The 15,907-nt window shown below is 40.8% G+C and overlaps 1 protein-coding gene across 1 annotated transcript in view; it reads left to right on the plus strand.

Annotated features, from left to right (window-relative positions):
• LOC129730686 (uncharacterized) overlaps window positions 1–15,907 on the plus strand; it is a 139,066-nt gene that overhangs the window by 55,624 nt on the left and 67,535 nt on the right. The window contains exon 2 of the mRNA XM_055690215.1: window positions 15,159–15,314. Coding sequence (XP_055546190.1) covers window positions 15,159–15,314 — 156 coding nt within the window. The remainder of the gene's footprint in view (window positions 1–15,158; window positions 15,315–15,907) is intronic.

Consider the following 15,907-nt stretch of genomic DNA (forward strand, 5'->3'; position numbering starts at 1 on the left):
TTCGCATTTAGAAATACTAACCACGAGCCACTTCTTTCGACACCAGTAGGAGAAAACATTCAAAAATTCTTGTAAACGGCGGCAGTCTTCAATAGTCCGAACTTCCAAAAACAATTTCAAATCATCTGCATACACCAGCTTGCAGCCGTCACCTAGCAGCAGTGTCACGTCATTGAAAAACAGTGCAAATAACAAGGGCCCCATGTTGCTTCCTTGGGGAACTCCTGACTTGTTGGTGAATTGCGATGATACACTTGAACCGAGTTTTACGCGTAGAACTCTTCCATAAAGACTGGAACGCGCAAAAATTGGTCGACAAAAAAATCGTTTCTTTCAGTCAAAATTCATAGTACAGAAAACTTCCTATGTTCATTTTGATAGTTCAACTCACATATTGAAAGGAAAAAATGTACGTTTATTATTTTGGTTTGCCAAATCCAAACTGCCGTGCCTTCCGCTTAACCCCTTTCAATAAATTTTGTACAGTGGTCTTATCGACCTTATTCGTCGCCAAACGCCAGCTAGATATATTCTGTTGCTCGTTTTCGATGGATTTATTAATTTTTTTTATATTTCGTGTGAACAATTCTCAATACTGTTCGAAAGGGCGGAAATCTGGGCTGTTAGTAGGGTTGTGGTCGTAGGAGCCACAACCACGTTGTTTGAATCGTACCGCACGATCGCCTTTTTCCAACAGTGGCAGCTTGCCAAGTCTGACCAGGACAGCACAGGCGTGTTATGTTGCTCTGGGAATGGTTGCAGCCGATTTTCCAGGCCTTTCTGGACGTAGATCTCGTAATTGAAGGTTTCGTGGTGATGGAAATGCCGCTTTTAGACCACATGTGCTTATGGCCTGCCAGACGAGGTATTTTTTCGGAAATTTCGATAATTTGATGGTTTTGAAAATTTAGGCCACCTTCCCTTTTCCTGCTACGTTATAAAATTCCTGTCCCGGAAGCTGCTCGAAATCAACCTTCACATAAGTTTCGTCACCCACGGTCGAACTTTGTTACAGTTTTCCGGACCACCGCTTTGCCGAAGTGTTTTGATCGTAATCTGGGTTCGCCACATTCACCGCCTTAAACGTCGACAACCCGGCTCGTTTCTAGGTCCGCTGCACATTAATATGGGAGACAATGACCTTGCCAGTGACCGAGCTTTTTACACGGGAATACCGTGTCTATGTACCCGCTAGAGATGTGGAGATCGACGGTGTCGTGACCGATTCGAGTCTGTCCGTCGAGTGTATATTGAAAAGTGCTAAAGGGTGCTTTAAAAACAACACATGTCCCGATGTGAAGGTGCTCGACTGCAAGCAATTGCGGTCGGTATCGATCGTCGGTGACAAAAAAGTTTACACTCCGTCAGACTCGTTTCGAGTTACGTTCGCCGGGTCTGCACTACCAAGCCACATCTCGATCCACCGGGTTCGTCTCCCTGTGAGGCTATACGTTCCCCGCGTCATGAACTGCACTCATTGCAAGCAGTTAGGCCATACAGCCGCCTACTGCTGCAATAAGGCACGTTGTGGCAAGTGTGGGGAGACTCATGCGGAAGATTCTTGCAGTGTTAACGCTGTAAAGTGTATTCACTGCGGGGAAAATCTGCATGAGCTCTCGACATGTGCGGTGTACATGCAGCGCAGGGATAAAATAAAACGGTCTCTCAAAGAGCGTTCAAAGCGTTCCTACGCTGACATGCTGAAGAAGACCGTTACCACTTCTCCCGTTACTTCGAACCCCTTTGATCTGTTGTCCTCTGATGAAACCGATTCTGACGATTCACCAGCGGGAACATCTTATGCCAATCCTTGGGAGTCTAGAAAGAGGAAAAATATTTCCTCTCCTAAACTTCCCCGAAAAGGTCCTAAGATTTACCAAAGTGAAATGAATGGTACAAACAAACCTGAAAGTGCAGCGGAAAAACCGAAGCAAACCCCTCCTGGGCTTGCAAATTTAAAGTCCCAGAAGGAGTTCCCAGCACTTCCTGGAACATCTAAAACCCCAGTTGTTCCTTTTGCACATCCAGTTGAAAAATCAAATGCTGGACTGGTGAAGTTTTCTGACATTGTGGACTGGATTTTTGAAACTTTCAATGTACCCGATCCAATAAAAGATTTTCTTACAGCATTCCTCCCAACAGTTAGAACATTTTTGAAGCAGTCGACTGCTCAATGGCCCCTCCTTGCAGCGATCGTATCCTTCGATGCCTAATTCATCTGCTTATGTGAAGGATTCTATCTCTGTCTTACAGTGGAATTGTAGAAGTATTTTACCAAAAATTGATTCGTTTAAAGTTTTGATAAATAAAAACAAATGCGATGCATTTTCCCTTTGTGAAACTTGGCTAACTTCGAATACTGATCTAAACTTCCATGATTTTAATATTATTCGCCTTGATCGAGACACCCCATTTGGAGGAGTACTTCTAGGGATTAAGAAGTGCTATTCTTTCTATCGTATTAACTTCCCCTCGATTCCAGGCATCGAAGCTGTCGCATGTCAAATGACAATACAAGGTAAAGAGCTTTGTATTGCCTCAATATATATTCCTCCCAGAGCACAGGTTGGGCAACGGCTGCTCTTTGATTTAATAGAACTTCTTCCCTCGCCACGCTCGATTTTGGGAGACTTTAACTCTCATGGCGTGGCTTGGGGTTCCCCTTCTAATGATAACCGCTCCTCTTTAATCTATAACCTTTGCGATAACTTCGACATGACTATTCTAAACAACGGTGAAATGACACGTGTCCCGAAACCTCCAGCGCGCCCAAGCGCTTTGGATCTCTCTTCATGTTCGACATCGCTACGGTTGGATTGCACATGGAAGGTAATCCTCGATCCTCACGGTAGCGACCATTTGCCTATTCTTATTTCAATTACCAACGGGTCAACTCGCATGCGGCCAATTGACATTCCGTATGACCTCACACGGAATGTTGATTGGAAGTTATACGAGGAAATGATTTCAAAAGCGGTCGAGTCGATTCAACAACATCCACCACTTGAAGAATACAACCTCTTCGCGGGCTTGATTCTCGACGCCGCGTTGCAAGCCCAAACGAAGAAATATCCCGGCGTAACGATCAAAGAACGGCCTCCCACTCCGTGGTGGGACCAAGAGTGCTCCGATGTCTACACGCAAAGATCCGACGCGTTTTTGGCCTATCAGAAGAAAGGTATACCTGGCGACTATATGCGGTATTCGGAGCTTGATACTAAGCTTAAAAGCTTGGCTAAAGCAAAGAAACGCGGATATTGGCGTCGGTTCGTGAACGAGACATCGAGGGAGACATCGATGAGCACTCTTTGGAACACAGCCCGAAGAATGCGGAATCGCGCAACGATCAACGAAAGCGAAGAGTCTTCAAGTAGGTGGATATTTGATTTTGCCAGGAAAGTATGTCCGGACTCTGTTCCTGCGCAAAACTTTGTTCGCGATGCGTCTCCGGGCCACGACGCGATAGAATCACCTTTAACGACGGCAGAATTTTCAATTGCCCTCCTGTCCTGTAACAATAACGCGCCTGGGTTAGATAGAATCAAATTCAACTTGTTGAAGAATCTACCCGGCAATGCCAAGAGGTGCTTGTTGAACTTGTTCAATAAGTTCCTGGAGCAAAATATTGTACCGCAGGATTGGAGGCAAGTGAGGGTGATCGCCATCCAAAAACCGGGAAAACCAGCCTCTGATCACAACTACTATAGGCCGATTGCAATGCTATCCTGTATCCGGAAATTGATGGAGAAAATGATACTCCGTCGTTAAGACCACTGGGTCGAATCAAATGGTCTACTGTCAGATACTCAATTTGGTTTCCGCCGTGCCAAAGGGACGAATGATTGTCTTGCGTTGCTTTCAACAGATATCCAGCTGGCGTATGCTCGCAAAGAACAAATGGCGTCTGCGTTCTTGGACATTAAGGGGGCTTTTGATTCCGTTTCTATTGACATTCTTTCGGGCAAACTTCACCGACAAGGATTTTCTCCAATTTTGAACAATTTTTTGCACAATTTGTTGTTCGAAAAGCACATGCATTTTACGCATGGCGATTTGGCAACTTTTCGAATTAGCTACATGGGTCTTCCTCAGGGCTCATGTTTAAGCCCCCTTCTTTACAACTTTTATGTAAATGCATCGACGAATGTCTGGCAAATTCATGCACGATAAGACAACTTGCAGACGACAGCGTGGTTTCTGTTACAGGAGCCAAAGTTGCCGATTTGCAAGGACCATTGCAAGATACCTTGGACAATTTGTCTGCTTGGGCTCTACAGCTAGGTATCGAATTCTCTCCGGAGAAGACTGAGATAGTAGTTTTTTCTAGGAAGCATGAACCTGCTCAGCTCCAGCCACAATTAATGGGTAAAACGATTTCTCAGGTATCTTGGTGTCTGGTTCGACTCTAAAGGCACCTGGGGTTGTCACATTAGGTATCTGATGAAAAAAAGCCAACAAAGAGTGAATTTTCTTCGTACAATAACCGGATCATGATGGGGAGCACACCCGGGAGACCTTATAAGGCTTTACAAACAACCATATTGTCGGTAATTGAGTACGGGTGTTTCTGCTTCCGCTCCGCAGCAAACACATATTTGATCAAACTGGAGCGAATACAATATCGTTGTTTGCGTATCGCCTTAGGTTGCATGCAATCGACCCATACGATGAGTTTGGAGGTCTTAGCTGGAGTTCTACCATTGAAAAACCGCTTCTGGAGCCTGTCTTCTCGTATTCTTATCAAATGTGAGGTCTTGAACCGTCCTGTGATTGAAAATTTTGGAAGGTTAATCGAACTTAATTCTCAAACCCATATTATGACATTGTATTTCAATCACATGTCACAAAATATTAACCCTTCTTCGAATATTCCAAATCGTGTCAACTTATTAAATACTTCTGATTCTACTGTGTTTTTCGATACATCCATGATAGGAGAAACTCGTGGAATCCCGGATCATTTACGCGTGCAGCAGATCCCCAAAATTTTTTCCAATAAATATCGAAACATCAACTGCGACAATATGTTCTACACTGACGGATCACTTCTTGATGGGTCCACTGGCTTCGGTATCTTCAATAACAATTTAACCGTCTCCCATAAGCTCGATAATCCTGCTTCTGTTTACGTCGCAGAATTAGCTGCAATCAGTACACCCTAGGGATCATCGAAAAAATGCCCACGGACCATTATTTCATCTTTACGGACAGTCTCAGTTCCATTGAGGCTCTCCGATCGATGAAAGATGTTAAGCACTCTCCGTATTTCCTGGGGAAAATACGGGAACATCTGAGTGCTTTATCCGAAAAATCTTTTCAGATTACCTTAGTGTGGGTCCCTTCTCACTGCTCGATACCGGGCAATGAGAAAGCGGACTCTTTGGCTAAGGTGGGCGCTAAAAACGGTGAAATTTATGAAAGACCAATTGCTTTTAATGAATTTTTTGCATTTGTACGTCAGAATACGATCATCAGTTGGCAAAATTCTTGGACCAGAGGGGAACTGGGAAGGTGGTTACATTCCATTATTCCCAAGGTATCGACGAATCCGTGGTTCAAGGGGTTGGATGTAGTTCGAGATTTCATTTGCGTGATGTCTCGGCTTATGTCCAATCACTATAGATTTGATGCGCATCTCCGTCGTATTGGGCTCGGTGAAAGCGGTATCTGTACCTGTGGTGAAGGTTATCACGACATAGAGCACGTTGTTTGGTCATGCCCTGTCCACCGTGACGCCAGGTCTAAATTAGTAGCTTCCCTTCAGGCCGGAGGTAGACGGCCAGCTGTTCCTATTCGTGATGTCTTGGCGAGCCGTGACATACCCTACATGATACATTTTCCTGAAATCCATCCATGCCCCAGTCTAGTCCCGTTCCCCTCCGTCTACACCCAACAAAACGACAAGAACACGTTTGAACGTTAAGCAGAGGTTTTGGAATCAACAACTGCACCCCACACGAATTCACCAGGACCTGAGAACCCGAGGCCTTCAGTGATATCTTGGCTCAGCGGCACATACCATAGGCCACTTGAACACCAGCGAACAACAACAACGAACCATAACCAGCAACTAGCCCCCGCACAATACCTTCAGGACCCGAGAATTACAAGCCCCTCTTCCAGCTCATGACATCGTGGCTCAGCAGAACAAATCCATACATGCTGCGTATTCATGGCCATTCGAAGAGCATCAGACGACCATCAAACTACAAAATAGTGATTGAAAAATACATCCTAGTTTTAAGATAGACTTAATTTCAGCTCGTAGTCGGCAGCGAGGATAAAAAATTTGCTTTAAGATTTTAAGTCTTCAGATATAATTGGCGCCGTTAAACATTAAATTTTATTTGTGCCGTGTCAAATAAATGATATGAGAAAAAAAAATACTTTTGAATGCTATTTACGGCAAGAGGTTCAAAATCAATAAAACGGTGGTCATACTTGAGGGTTTTGTGATAACAAGGAACAACAAAAGTGATTCTGCTTGTAACATATAAACTTTCAAGAATGTTCTTGAATATATGTTCCAATTATTATTTGAATTGAGTAAGTAGGACCGGAATTACCATGATTTTAAGTGAACTGCGGTTCACAGAAATCTTTGGAGCGTCAAAACTTCAATCCAGTGGATTCCGAGCTTGTTCTTCAGAATGCTCCAGGGGCTTGCACGATAACTCGAATCCCATTTTAGGATAAAACGGCAGACTTGCTGCATTTGTCTCACAAAGAAAGAAACTCTAGACAATTAAGACAATTGAACGTTATTTGAATGAAGCATACGTTCTTGAAGTCACTCTACTAAGAGCGTCCGTTTCCTGGCGGTTTTCAGTAATGTTCTTCGATAAAGACGTTTCGAAGTTGGGAATCGTCGGGAATCAGATTTTAAATTAAAGCTAGAAATAGCAAATATGGTTCTTGCAGCAAAAGGCAAAAAACTTATAAAAAATTTGAATTATATTGAAAAAATGCAAAAATTGATTCCTAAATATTTAGGAATTATTTTTGCATTTTTGATTATTCCCCATTTTCTGGTATTCGCCCTTCTAGACTTAGTTTTGGATTTAATACATTTTTATTGCTTTAATACATTTTTATTGCTGCTTTGAAACAATTCTTGTTCTAAATAAGAAAGTTGTTTTGTGTTTTTTTGCCTTTTACTGCAAGAACCACGTTTGCTATTATCTTTGGCTGGAACAGTCATGATCTCTATTCAAGGTGAAAAAAGTGCTTGAAATTTTTGAAAACCTCGAAAAATAACTGCCTAACATGTTTTCTCTATGCAGCTACAACGTAAAAAGTTGACCGGAAACATGCAATTTTAAGCACAGCTTGAAACTGGCGAGAGAAAAAATTAGTTAGAAATGGGGAAAACATACTGAATTCCAATCTGCCGAGAAATCAGAAAATGAAATACTTAAAAATGTTCCGAATTCAATTTTAAAAAAATCACAAATATATTTAAATTCAATTTCAAATTAATGGGAACAACTTTGATTTTTTCATATTTTCGAAAATCGAAAATGCAGCAACTAACTCTACAAAATACCGAAAACCGTCACCAGAAAGAGCAAAAAGTCACAAAAAAATCGCTTTAGTTAAACTATTTAATTAAACCAGTAATTAATTTCTGAAAATCTAAATTGACAGTTAATCATTCAGAAGAACTGTTGTTTCAAAATAAGGTAAAAAATTGATGTGAAAATATTCTGAAAACATAAAGCACACATTGAATCTACATAAAAATAAAAAAGAATATGAATAAGTGGAAGAGGTTGTTTATAAGAAACGACCGCAAGGTTAACGTAGAATTACGACAGCCTGTCTTATGTCAATAATTTTTTGCAATAGCTTTGGAAATACACTCGATTAGGGTTAATCATTTCAATGGTGTGAACCGATATATTTTTCCGTATATGTTTCGTATATTATTTTTGCTTTAATGGAATGGAATGGGATAACTGGAAAAATAGGTGTGAATAAATTATTTCCAGTTATACCATTCTACAACGTTCGAAAAAAAAATACATCTCATTCATTCTGGCTCAGAGCGATCATTCGATAAGCTCCACCTTTATTTTTAGTTTTCAAGTTTTCCCTCAGTTTCGTAGCACGGATGTACAAAAATGATTTCTTGTGGACATTCTGTCGAGCCGGACCGATAGCACTCTCATGAAGGCAACAAAATAACATGTATTGTGTCGTGTTGCGCGGCTTGGAAGGAAAAAATGTTTTCTTCCCCGTGCCGCATGGAAGCAGATTGTTGCGTGTTTGATACTGCCGACGGTAGACATTAGTATGAAGGTCATAATTCTGCTGTGATGTCAAGCAATAACCGTCTTCTTCAAGACGTTACATCCATGTTAATTAAGTGTTATGAATTTTCTAAAACGGACTCATCACCGTGAGCAGAACTTGCTGAACTTTTCTGTTTGAAATTGGATTTGTTTCGCATATACCGCTTGTGATGCACAGTATCAATGAATCGTAATATACATCACTCTGCTGCGCAATTGCAGCAGCATCAAACTGCAATCAAAGTTGCAGTTTAGTAATAACCATTCATTATGCTCTTCCGAATACATTTAGTAGCCTTGAAAAAGGCTGGTTGCTGCAGTTGCAAATTTCATTCAATTATCGCATAAATGCTTCATGGTCCAGAAAGCGCGCGATATCCGCTTTGACATAGATTTTTCGCACGTTGTGGAATGGGATAACTGGAAAAATTATTTCCAGTTATACCATTCTACAACGTTCGAAAAAAAAAATCACAGTGAGGTTGTATGCAAAGCCACGACCGCAAGGTTGAAGTAGATAACTTTTACAAGAAAGATAACCCGGCTGCTTGCGTGTCAGTCATTTTTTCTAGTAAATAAACGTTGACCGTTCATTGGCAGTATTGTAATTTCTTTTTGTTTGATATTTTGAATGAAGTTCATTGAATATTTTTAAATTTTATGCAAATGAGAAGTGAAGTGCTGCCGAATTGTAATATGCACATTTAATACGACATCATTAAACGGGAACGGAACAAAGGCTACGGTTATGCAGAACGCGAATGACGGCGCATACCACAATACGGCGCATACCACAATATATCTAACTAATGGTAGCAGTGGTCATAGGCTCCTACAAGAAAAAAAAACCGTAGCCAAACATTAAGCGACGCAAACACGTAATAATAGTCAGAGTATGCATGTAGATGAAGATAATTAACTTTGGACTATAGCGCAAAACGGAAAATATTAACTCTTCAAATATTCATTTGTGTTCTTCAAATTTCAGTTGTTCAATTTAATATCAAATGAAATGTCTGTTTATTATCTGATGAAGCTCTTATGTAGGCCAAATGATTCATTCCCAATTTACTAGGTCCATAACTATGCCGACCGTGCTTGGGAAAGCAATCGTGTAACGACCAATCAGAGGTCGAATTTTCTTTTTTGACAAGGCTTATGAATTTTCAATAGTACAATAGTTCGAATAATAAAATTGAAATTTCATGCATTTGGTAGGAATCTTAGAAGATTTTCTAATCGATTGCTGCAAAAACGAAGGAAATCCATCGAAAATTAACCGATTTATTAGCATTTGAAATTGGACATATTTCTCACTTTTTCCAGTTTCAGATTTTCATTTCACATCCCTATGTAGCCGAACTTCCTGAGAGAAGTATTCTACTTCAAAATTAAATCTTCATTAATTCATTTGTTGTCCTTATAAGGACAATTGTTCAATTTATCATAAGATGTAGTGTTTATCTTACATCTCTGTGTTACCTTGACAGTGAGGACTAAGGCGCACGGTCAACACAATAATTCAACAACACAATTCACATTGAAAACTAGACATGGCTTTACTGGAGGAAGTGTTGGCATATGCATCTACCGCTAATACCGCCGCTATCATACGAAAGCGCGTCGTTTCATGTGGGGAATATCAACAACGAAAAATGACGCGCGTCAAGCATAACCCGAACTGTTTCGCCGTGCTGCTTCCATTTACTTCCACATCGGCCTCAGGGAAGTACCGGCTGCACCTACCGCTGAGGCAGTCACTATACTGCTATTGGTACCAAAAGCTATTAACTCTTCAATCAAGTGTTTTATTTGTTCTCAAAAGAACAATTGTTCAATTCAAAATCGGATTTACGCAATCGCATCTCTGTAATATTACCGACAATAATATTCTTCTGAACGAAATGATACAACTTTCCCATTAGGCCTCTGCCATATTAGACGCGAAAAGCGGGGCGAATCGATTCGCTCGGCTGTAGGTTAATGTACAGCCATCAGTAGAGCTGCGCAGTAGCGCTTATCCGCAGCCATGCCACAGTTGTGGCCGCTATCCGCTATCGATGGTATCCACTGCACTGCTCCCGCTGCTGCTAAGGGAGGACTGCTGTTGTCGCTGTTCAGAACTATTATGAGCGGCTTCGATTTTTTATTCAATATTCTTTATTTTTCTTACGGTATTTTCATTATACATTTGTTTTTTTTTTTTGAACATTGTGAGAGATTCAATTTTATCAACTTTTCAAACCTGATGTTTTTAATGTACACTTAACTACTTTTTCCTTTTCTACGTACATGATTTACATTTTAATGCTCGGCATTAGAGTTTTAATTATTAAATAAATATACCAAGCTACTTATAAATAAAGCTCACGAATGAGCACCGCACTAGAGGTAAGTGCATTGTTTTTAGTGTTTTCAGCGTGTACAGAGATTATGTTTTCGGTCATATCGATACCAGCTATTTGATGCACTTCTGATGTTCGGGTTCCGAAGGGCACGTTCAAGATCATTTTCAGGAACTTGTTCTGGATCCGTTGAATCTTCTGCAGGTGGGTTCTCGCGCAGGTTCTCCAGACCGACGAGGCGTATAGCAGCATCGGCAGGATGACCTGTTTGTATACCGTCAATTTATTCACGACGGATAATTTCGATTTTCGGTTGATTAGCGGGTACAACTTCTTCATTAGCACTAAACTTTTCGTTACTGTTTGTTCAATGTGGAGGCGATAAAGTAGCTTATGATCATAGGTCAAACCAAGGTAGCGAACATTTGACGACCAGGGAATATCCACATTGTTCAACCGAATCTTTGTTGTCGGCACCAAACGTTGACTATTCCGATGAGGAAAGACTATGGTCTGAGTTTTTGCTGCATTCACACAAATTTTCCATGAGGTGAGGCAATTCACGAAGACGTTAAGCCCAGTTTGCAGCTTTTTAACTATTTGGTTGATTTGTCTGCCCTCGTACATAATGGCGGTATCATCAACAAACAGCGACAGGATGCCCCCATTGGGTAGTTCAGAAATATCTGATGTAAATAAGTTGTACAGAACAGGACCAAGGATGCTGCCCTGTGGAACACCAGCTCCTACGTCGTATGGGTCAGACAGGCCTCCCAGCACACAGACCTGAGATTTGCGCAGCGTAAGATAGTTTTACACAATTTTCACTAGATAAACGGGATAGCTGTAGCGCTGTAGCTTGTAGATAAGCCCGTCGTGCCACACGTTGTCGAATGCTTTTTCTATGTCCAGGCAGGCCATGGCAGTTGTTTTGGATAGCTCCTTGTTCCGATTGATGAGTTTTGTTACTCTCTGCAGTTGATATGTTGTTGAATGGCCTCTGCGAAAACCGAACTGTTCGTCCAGGAATATGTTGTTCACTTCTGCGTGGCACAAAATACGGCTGTAGATGCATCGTTCGAATACCTTGCTGAGGGCAGAAAGCTGATGGGACGGTAGCTTTTGAGGCATGCGGGATCCTTTCCTGGTTTCAAAATAGGAATCACTTTCGCCAGTTTCCACTTTGCTGGAAAGTACGCCAATTCAAGGCATCGGTTGAACACTTTTTCTACCACGGAATAGGCTGTTGGTCCAAGGTTTTTGAGCACAAGGTTGAACACTCCGTCAAATCCGGGAGCTTTCATGTTCCGGGAGAATTTGATGCTGTTCTGTACCTTGTCCACTGTTATCCGCTGATCAGGTGGTAAGATATTCGGTGTGTGCGCCAGAATTACTATCGATTCTCTGACAGCTGGTTCGATTCCACTCACAACATCACGACCAAGATTGTGGGTAGCGGCAAAATGCTGAGAGATAGCACAAGCCTTTTCGCGGGAAGTTAGCAGAGTTTCACTATTCACTATTAACAGCGGGATGGGTTTTGGTTTGTCCTTTAACACTTTAGCCACACGCCAAAATGGCCGTGAGCAGTTGGGAAAATTACGTAATTCGGTTGCAAACTGTCTGTTTTTCACTTTCTCCAGACGTTCTTGAACAATTTTTGTCAGCTGTCTAGCGTAGAATCGGTGCCTAGGGTTGCGGGTACGTTGATATTGCCTTCTCAGCGAGTTTCGCAAGGAAATTATGCGCTTAGTGTTATCGTCGATTTGCGCAAACTTACGTGTCACTGAAACAGATGGGATGTAGCGGCACTCTGCTTCCTGGATGACGTCTATCATGGACTATAGAGTACGATCGATGTCTCCAGTGCTGTTCAAAGTGATGTCCGCATCAAGATGGTTTTCAACATACCGCTGCAGCTGAACCCAATTTGCACGATGGTAATTTCTTCTTTGTTGAACTTGGCGCCGTTCTACGTTAGCACCAATCTCAGCGATGTCCGGAAGATGATCCGAGGAGAGCTCTGTTATGGTTTTCGGAATCGAAAATCGATCGGTGATGTTGTGAGCGGTTTCGACTAAAACAGGTTCTTATATAGGGATGAAAATAGGAATGAATTATTTTTCGTACGTTGTGGAATGAAATAACTTGAAAAATATGTGTGACTTCATTCTGGCTCAGAGCGATCATTTGATAAGCTCCACCTCTTTTTTCAGTTTCTAAAGTTTTTCCTCAGTTTCGTAGCACGGATGTACAAAAATGATTTCTCGTGGACATTCTGTCGAGCCGGACCGATAGCACTCTCATCGAAGCAACAAAATAACATGTTTTGTGTCGTGTTGCGCAGCTTGGTTGAAGAGAATGTTCCCGTCCCCGTGTCGCATGAAAGCAGATTATTGCGTGTTTGATATTGCCGATGGTAGACATGAGTATGAAGGTCATAATTCTGCTGTGATGTTAAACTTTAACCGTCTTCTACAAGACGTTACACCCTTGTTAATGAAGAGTTGTGAATTTTCTAAAATAGACTCAGTATCGTGAGCAGAACGTGCCAACTCCTGTACATTTGCAGCAGCATTAAACTTCAGTTGCAGTTTATTGATAACCATTCAATATGCTCCGAAATACATTTAGTAGCTTTGAAAAAGGCCAATTGCTGCAATTGCAATTTTCATTCAATTATTGCATAAATGCTTCATAGTCAGATAGCGTGCAATACCCGCTCTGACATAATAATTGTTTCGAATGTTGTGGAATGATATAACTTGAAAAATATGTGTAACTTAATCATTTCCAGTTATACCATACTACAACGTTCGAAAAAAAAAAATACATCTCTTCATTCTGGCTCAGAGCGATCATTTGATAAGCTCCACCTTTTTTTTCAGTTTCTAAAGTTTTTCCTCAGTTTCATAGCACGTTTGTACAAAAATGATTTCTTGTGGACATTTTGTCGAGCCGGACCGATAGCACTCTCATTGAAGCAACAAAATAACATGTTTTGTGTCGTGTTGCGCAGCTTGGTTGAAGAAAATGTTCCCGTCCCCGTGTCGTATGAAAGCAGATTATTGCGTGTTTGACATTGCCGATGGTAGACATGAGTATGAAGGTCAAAATTCTGCTGAGGTATCAAAATATAACCGTTTTAATTTAAGACGCAAGAGCGTGAGTGCTGCATTTCTGTTATCTGCTGCCATCCAGCACGAGAACAAGTATAAATTATAACCGTTCTTTCTCAGGGCCACCAACATGTTCTTGAGGCAATGTTGAATTTTTCCTCGCTTGCAAATGCTGAAATTCGCGGTTTTCCGTCTGTTACACACGATGAAAAATTTTAACTACTTCAATCATATAGTTGAAGAGCACCAAAAGGTGCTATTATATTTTACAACAGTAACAACACTGGCAAGTTTGTTCAATTATCATCATTCCGGATAACCATTCGCCGATGATTCTAGATATCCCGGTTTCTCTAGTAGAATTGCCTGCCATTTCCAATAATTCTGCAGCTACCGAAAACTCCATAACAGCCGCCAGATAGACAGGTGCTTAAGTATCAACGCGCCCAGAACGATCAGACAGAAATTGAAACCCGGCTTTTCTTTCTTCTTCACGATCAGCAACCAACGTCAGTGTGGTATCTGCACAATCATGGAATGAATTATATATAAAACACGAAGCGCGCTTTCTTAGTCAACTAGGTATATTCTGTCGACCTTGTTAGGAAAAGAAGCATTGTGCGACCAATCAGAAGGTCGACATTTGCGTTTCGAAAAGGCTTGACAATTTTCAATAGTACAATCGTTCGAACAATCATATTACAACTTTCTGCATTTGGACGGGTGCTTGGTTGATTTTCCAATCGACTACTGCAAAAATGACGAAAATCGGTTGGAAACTGACTGAGCTTAAAACGGTTGAAAATGGACAACTTTTGTGACGCTCTCGATGTTTTTGGTTTTTGAAATTGGATCCCTGTAATGAAATTGGTCCCCTGTATATGTTGCCGTAAGACGTAATTCTACGTCAAAAATATGAAACACCACATATTTATTCATAACTTGAAATTGAATATGGATAATGTTAGTGAACTGTCTGACTTAAATAATGTTTCGAAGTACAGGGTAAAAAACACGTGCAACTAACGCTACAAAATGATGTCCCGTGCAAACCAACCCGATCGAGAAAATACATCAACTTACTGCTCAGATAGGATGTCGTCTATATTGTGTTGAGAAAATATTATGTATTGAACATGACTTGATTTAGCAAATAATGTTTCGAGCTCTTCGGTGGTGAGATTTGGCCAAGCTATAATGATCGCTATAATAGGTATATCAGATAATATAATATAATGCATCAGAAAGGCTAGGTCTAGGTGGATTAATTTATATTCACTATGCAATTTTTACAGATAACTTTATATTGTGGATATGTCTGAATCGTGAGGACAACGAAACTATTACACGATATTTTAAATGCATGTTTTTTTCTAAAATAATTTTATTTTAATTTGCAGGTACCGGTCTTACAGGACACAACACAATACACAATGAAACAGCTTATAATCAAGAGTATGATATGCAGTGTGACGCACAAGGAACGCGAATATCACCTCCCAAGTCAATCATTGATTCCAGTCCGTTGCAGACGGCTATGGACAAGAATAAAGAATGTATGTATTTATTATATTTATAAATTCTACCTCTGCAGTCTTTAATAATGCTACACGACGCTCATTGTTCAGGGTGGCCACTCAATCGAGAAAACGGGAAATGCGGGAAAAAGTCGGGAATTGAATTACATCGGGAAAAATGCGGGAAAAAGTCGGGATTTTTTTTATTCAATCGGGATTTTGTTACCAAGATTTTTTTAAAGTATTGTGTATGATGCAATTACAAATGATGTAGAAGTTGGAAGTGCAGGACTGCAAGTTGATCCCTTAGAAGTCAAATTTTTCTTCAGCAGTCAATATTCTAACCAAAAAGTCACTAAACTTACTTTTTTTGGCCCGCTGACCAGCTGACTACTTTTATCAGTCCTGCTTTTCAAATGAAATAAACGTTGACACCAAATGTCTTAGAATAGCATAAAACGTCGAAATCTGGTGTTATCTAAAAAAATTGAATGGACTCTGGGGAACTTCTCAAGATGGTAAAGCGAATTGAAACCGGGGTCGAAAACCGGTCCGGAGTCTGGGAATGGAAGTTGCCAGTTTATCGAGAAAACGTTTTTAGTGAGGGAATCAATCATAAATTCTCATATGTA

Source organism: Wyeomyia smithii, chromosome 3, assembly GCF_029784165.1.
Source record: "Wyeomyia smithii strain HCP4-BCI-WySm-NY-G18 chromosome 3, ASM2978416v1, whole genome shotgun sequence".
Taxonomy (NCBI): Eukaryota; Metazoa; Arthropoda; class Insecta; order Diptera; family Culicidae; genus Wyeomyia; species Wyeomyia smithii.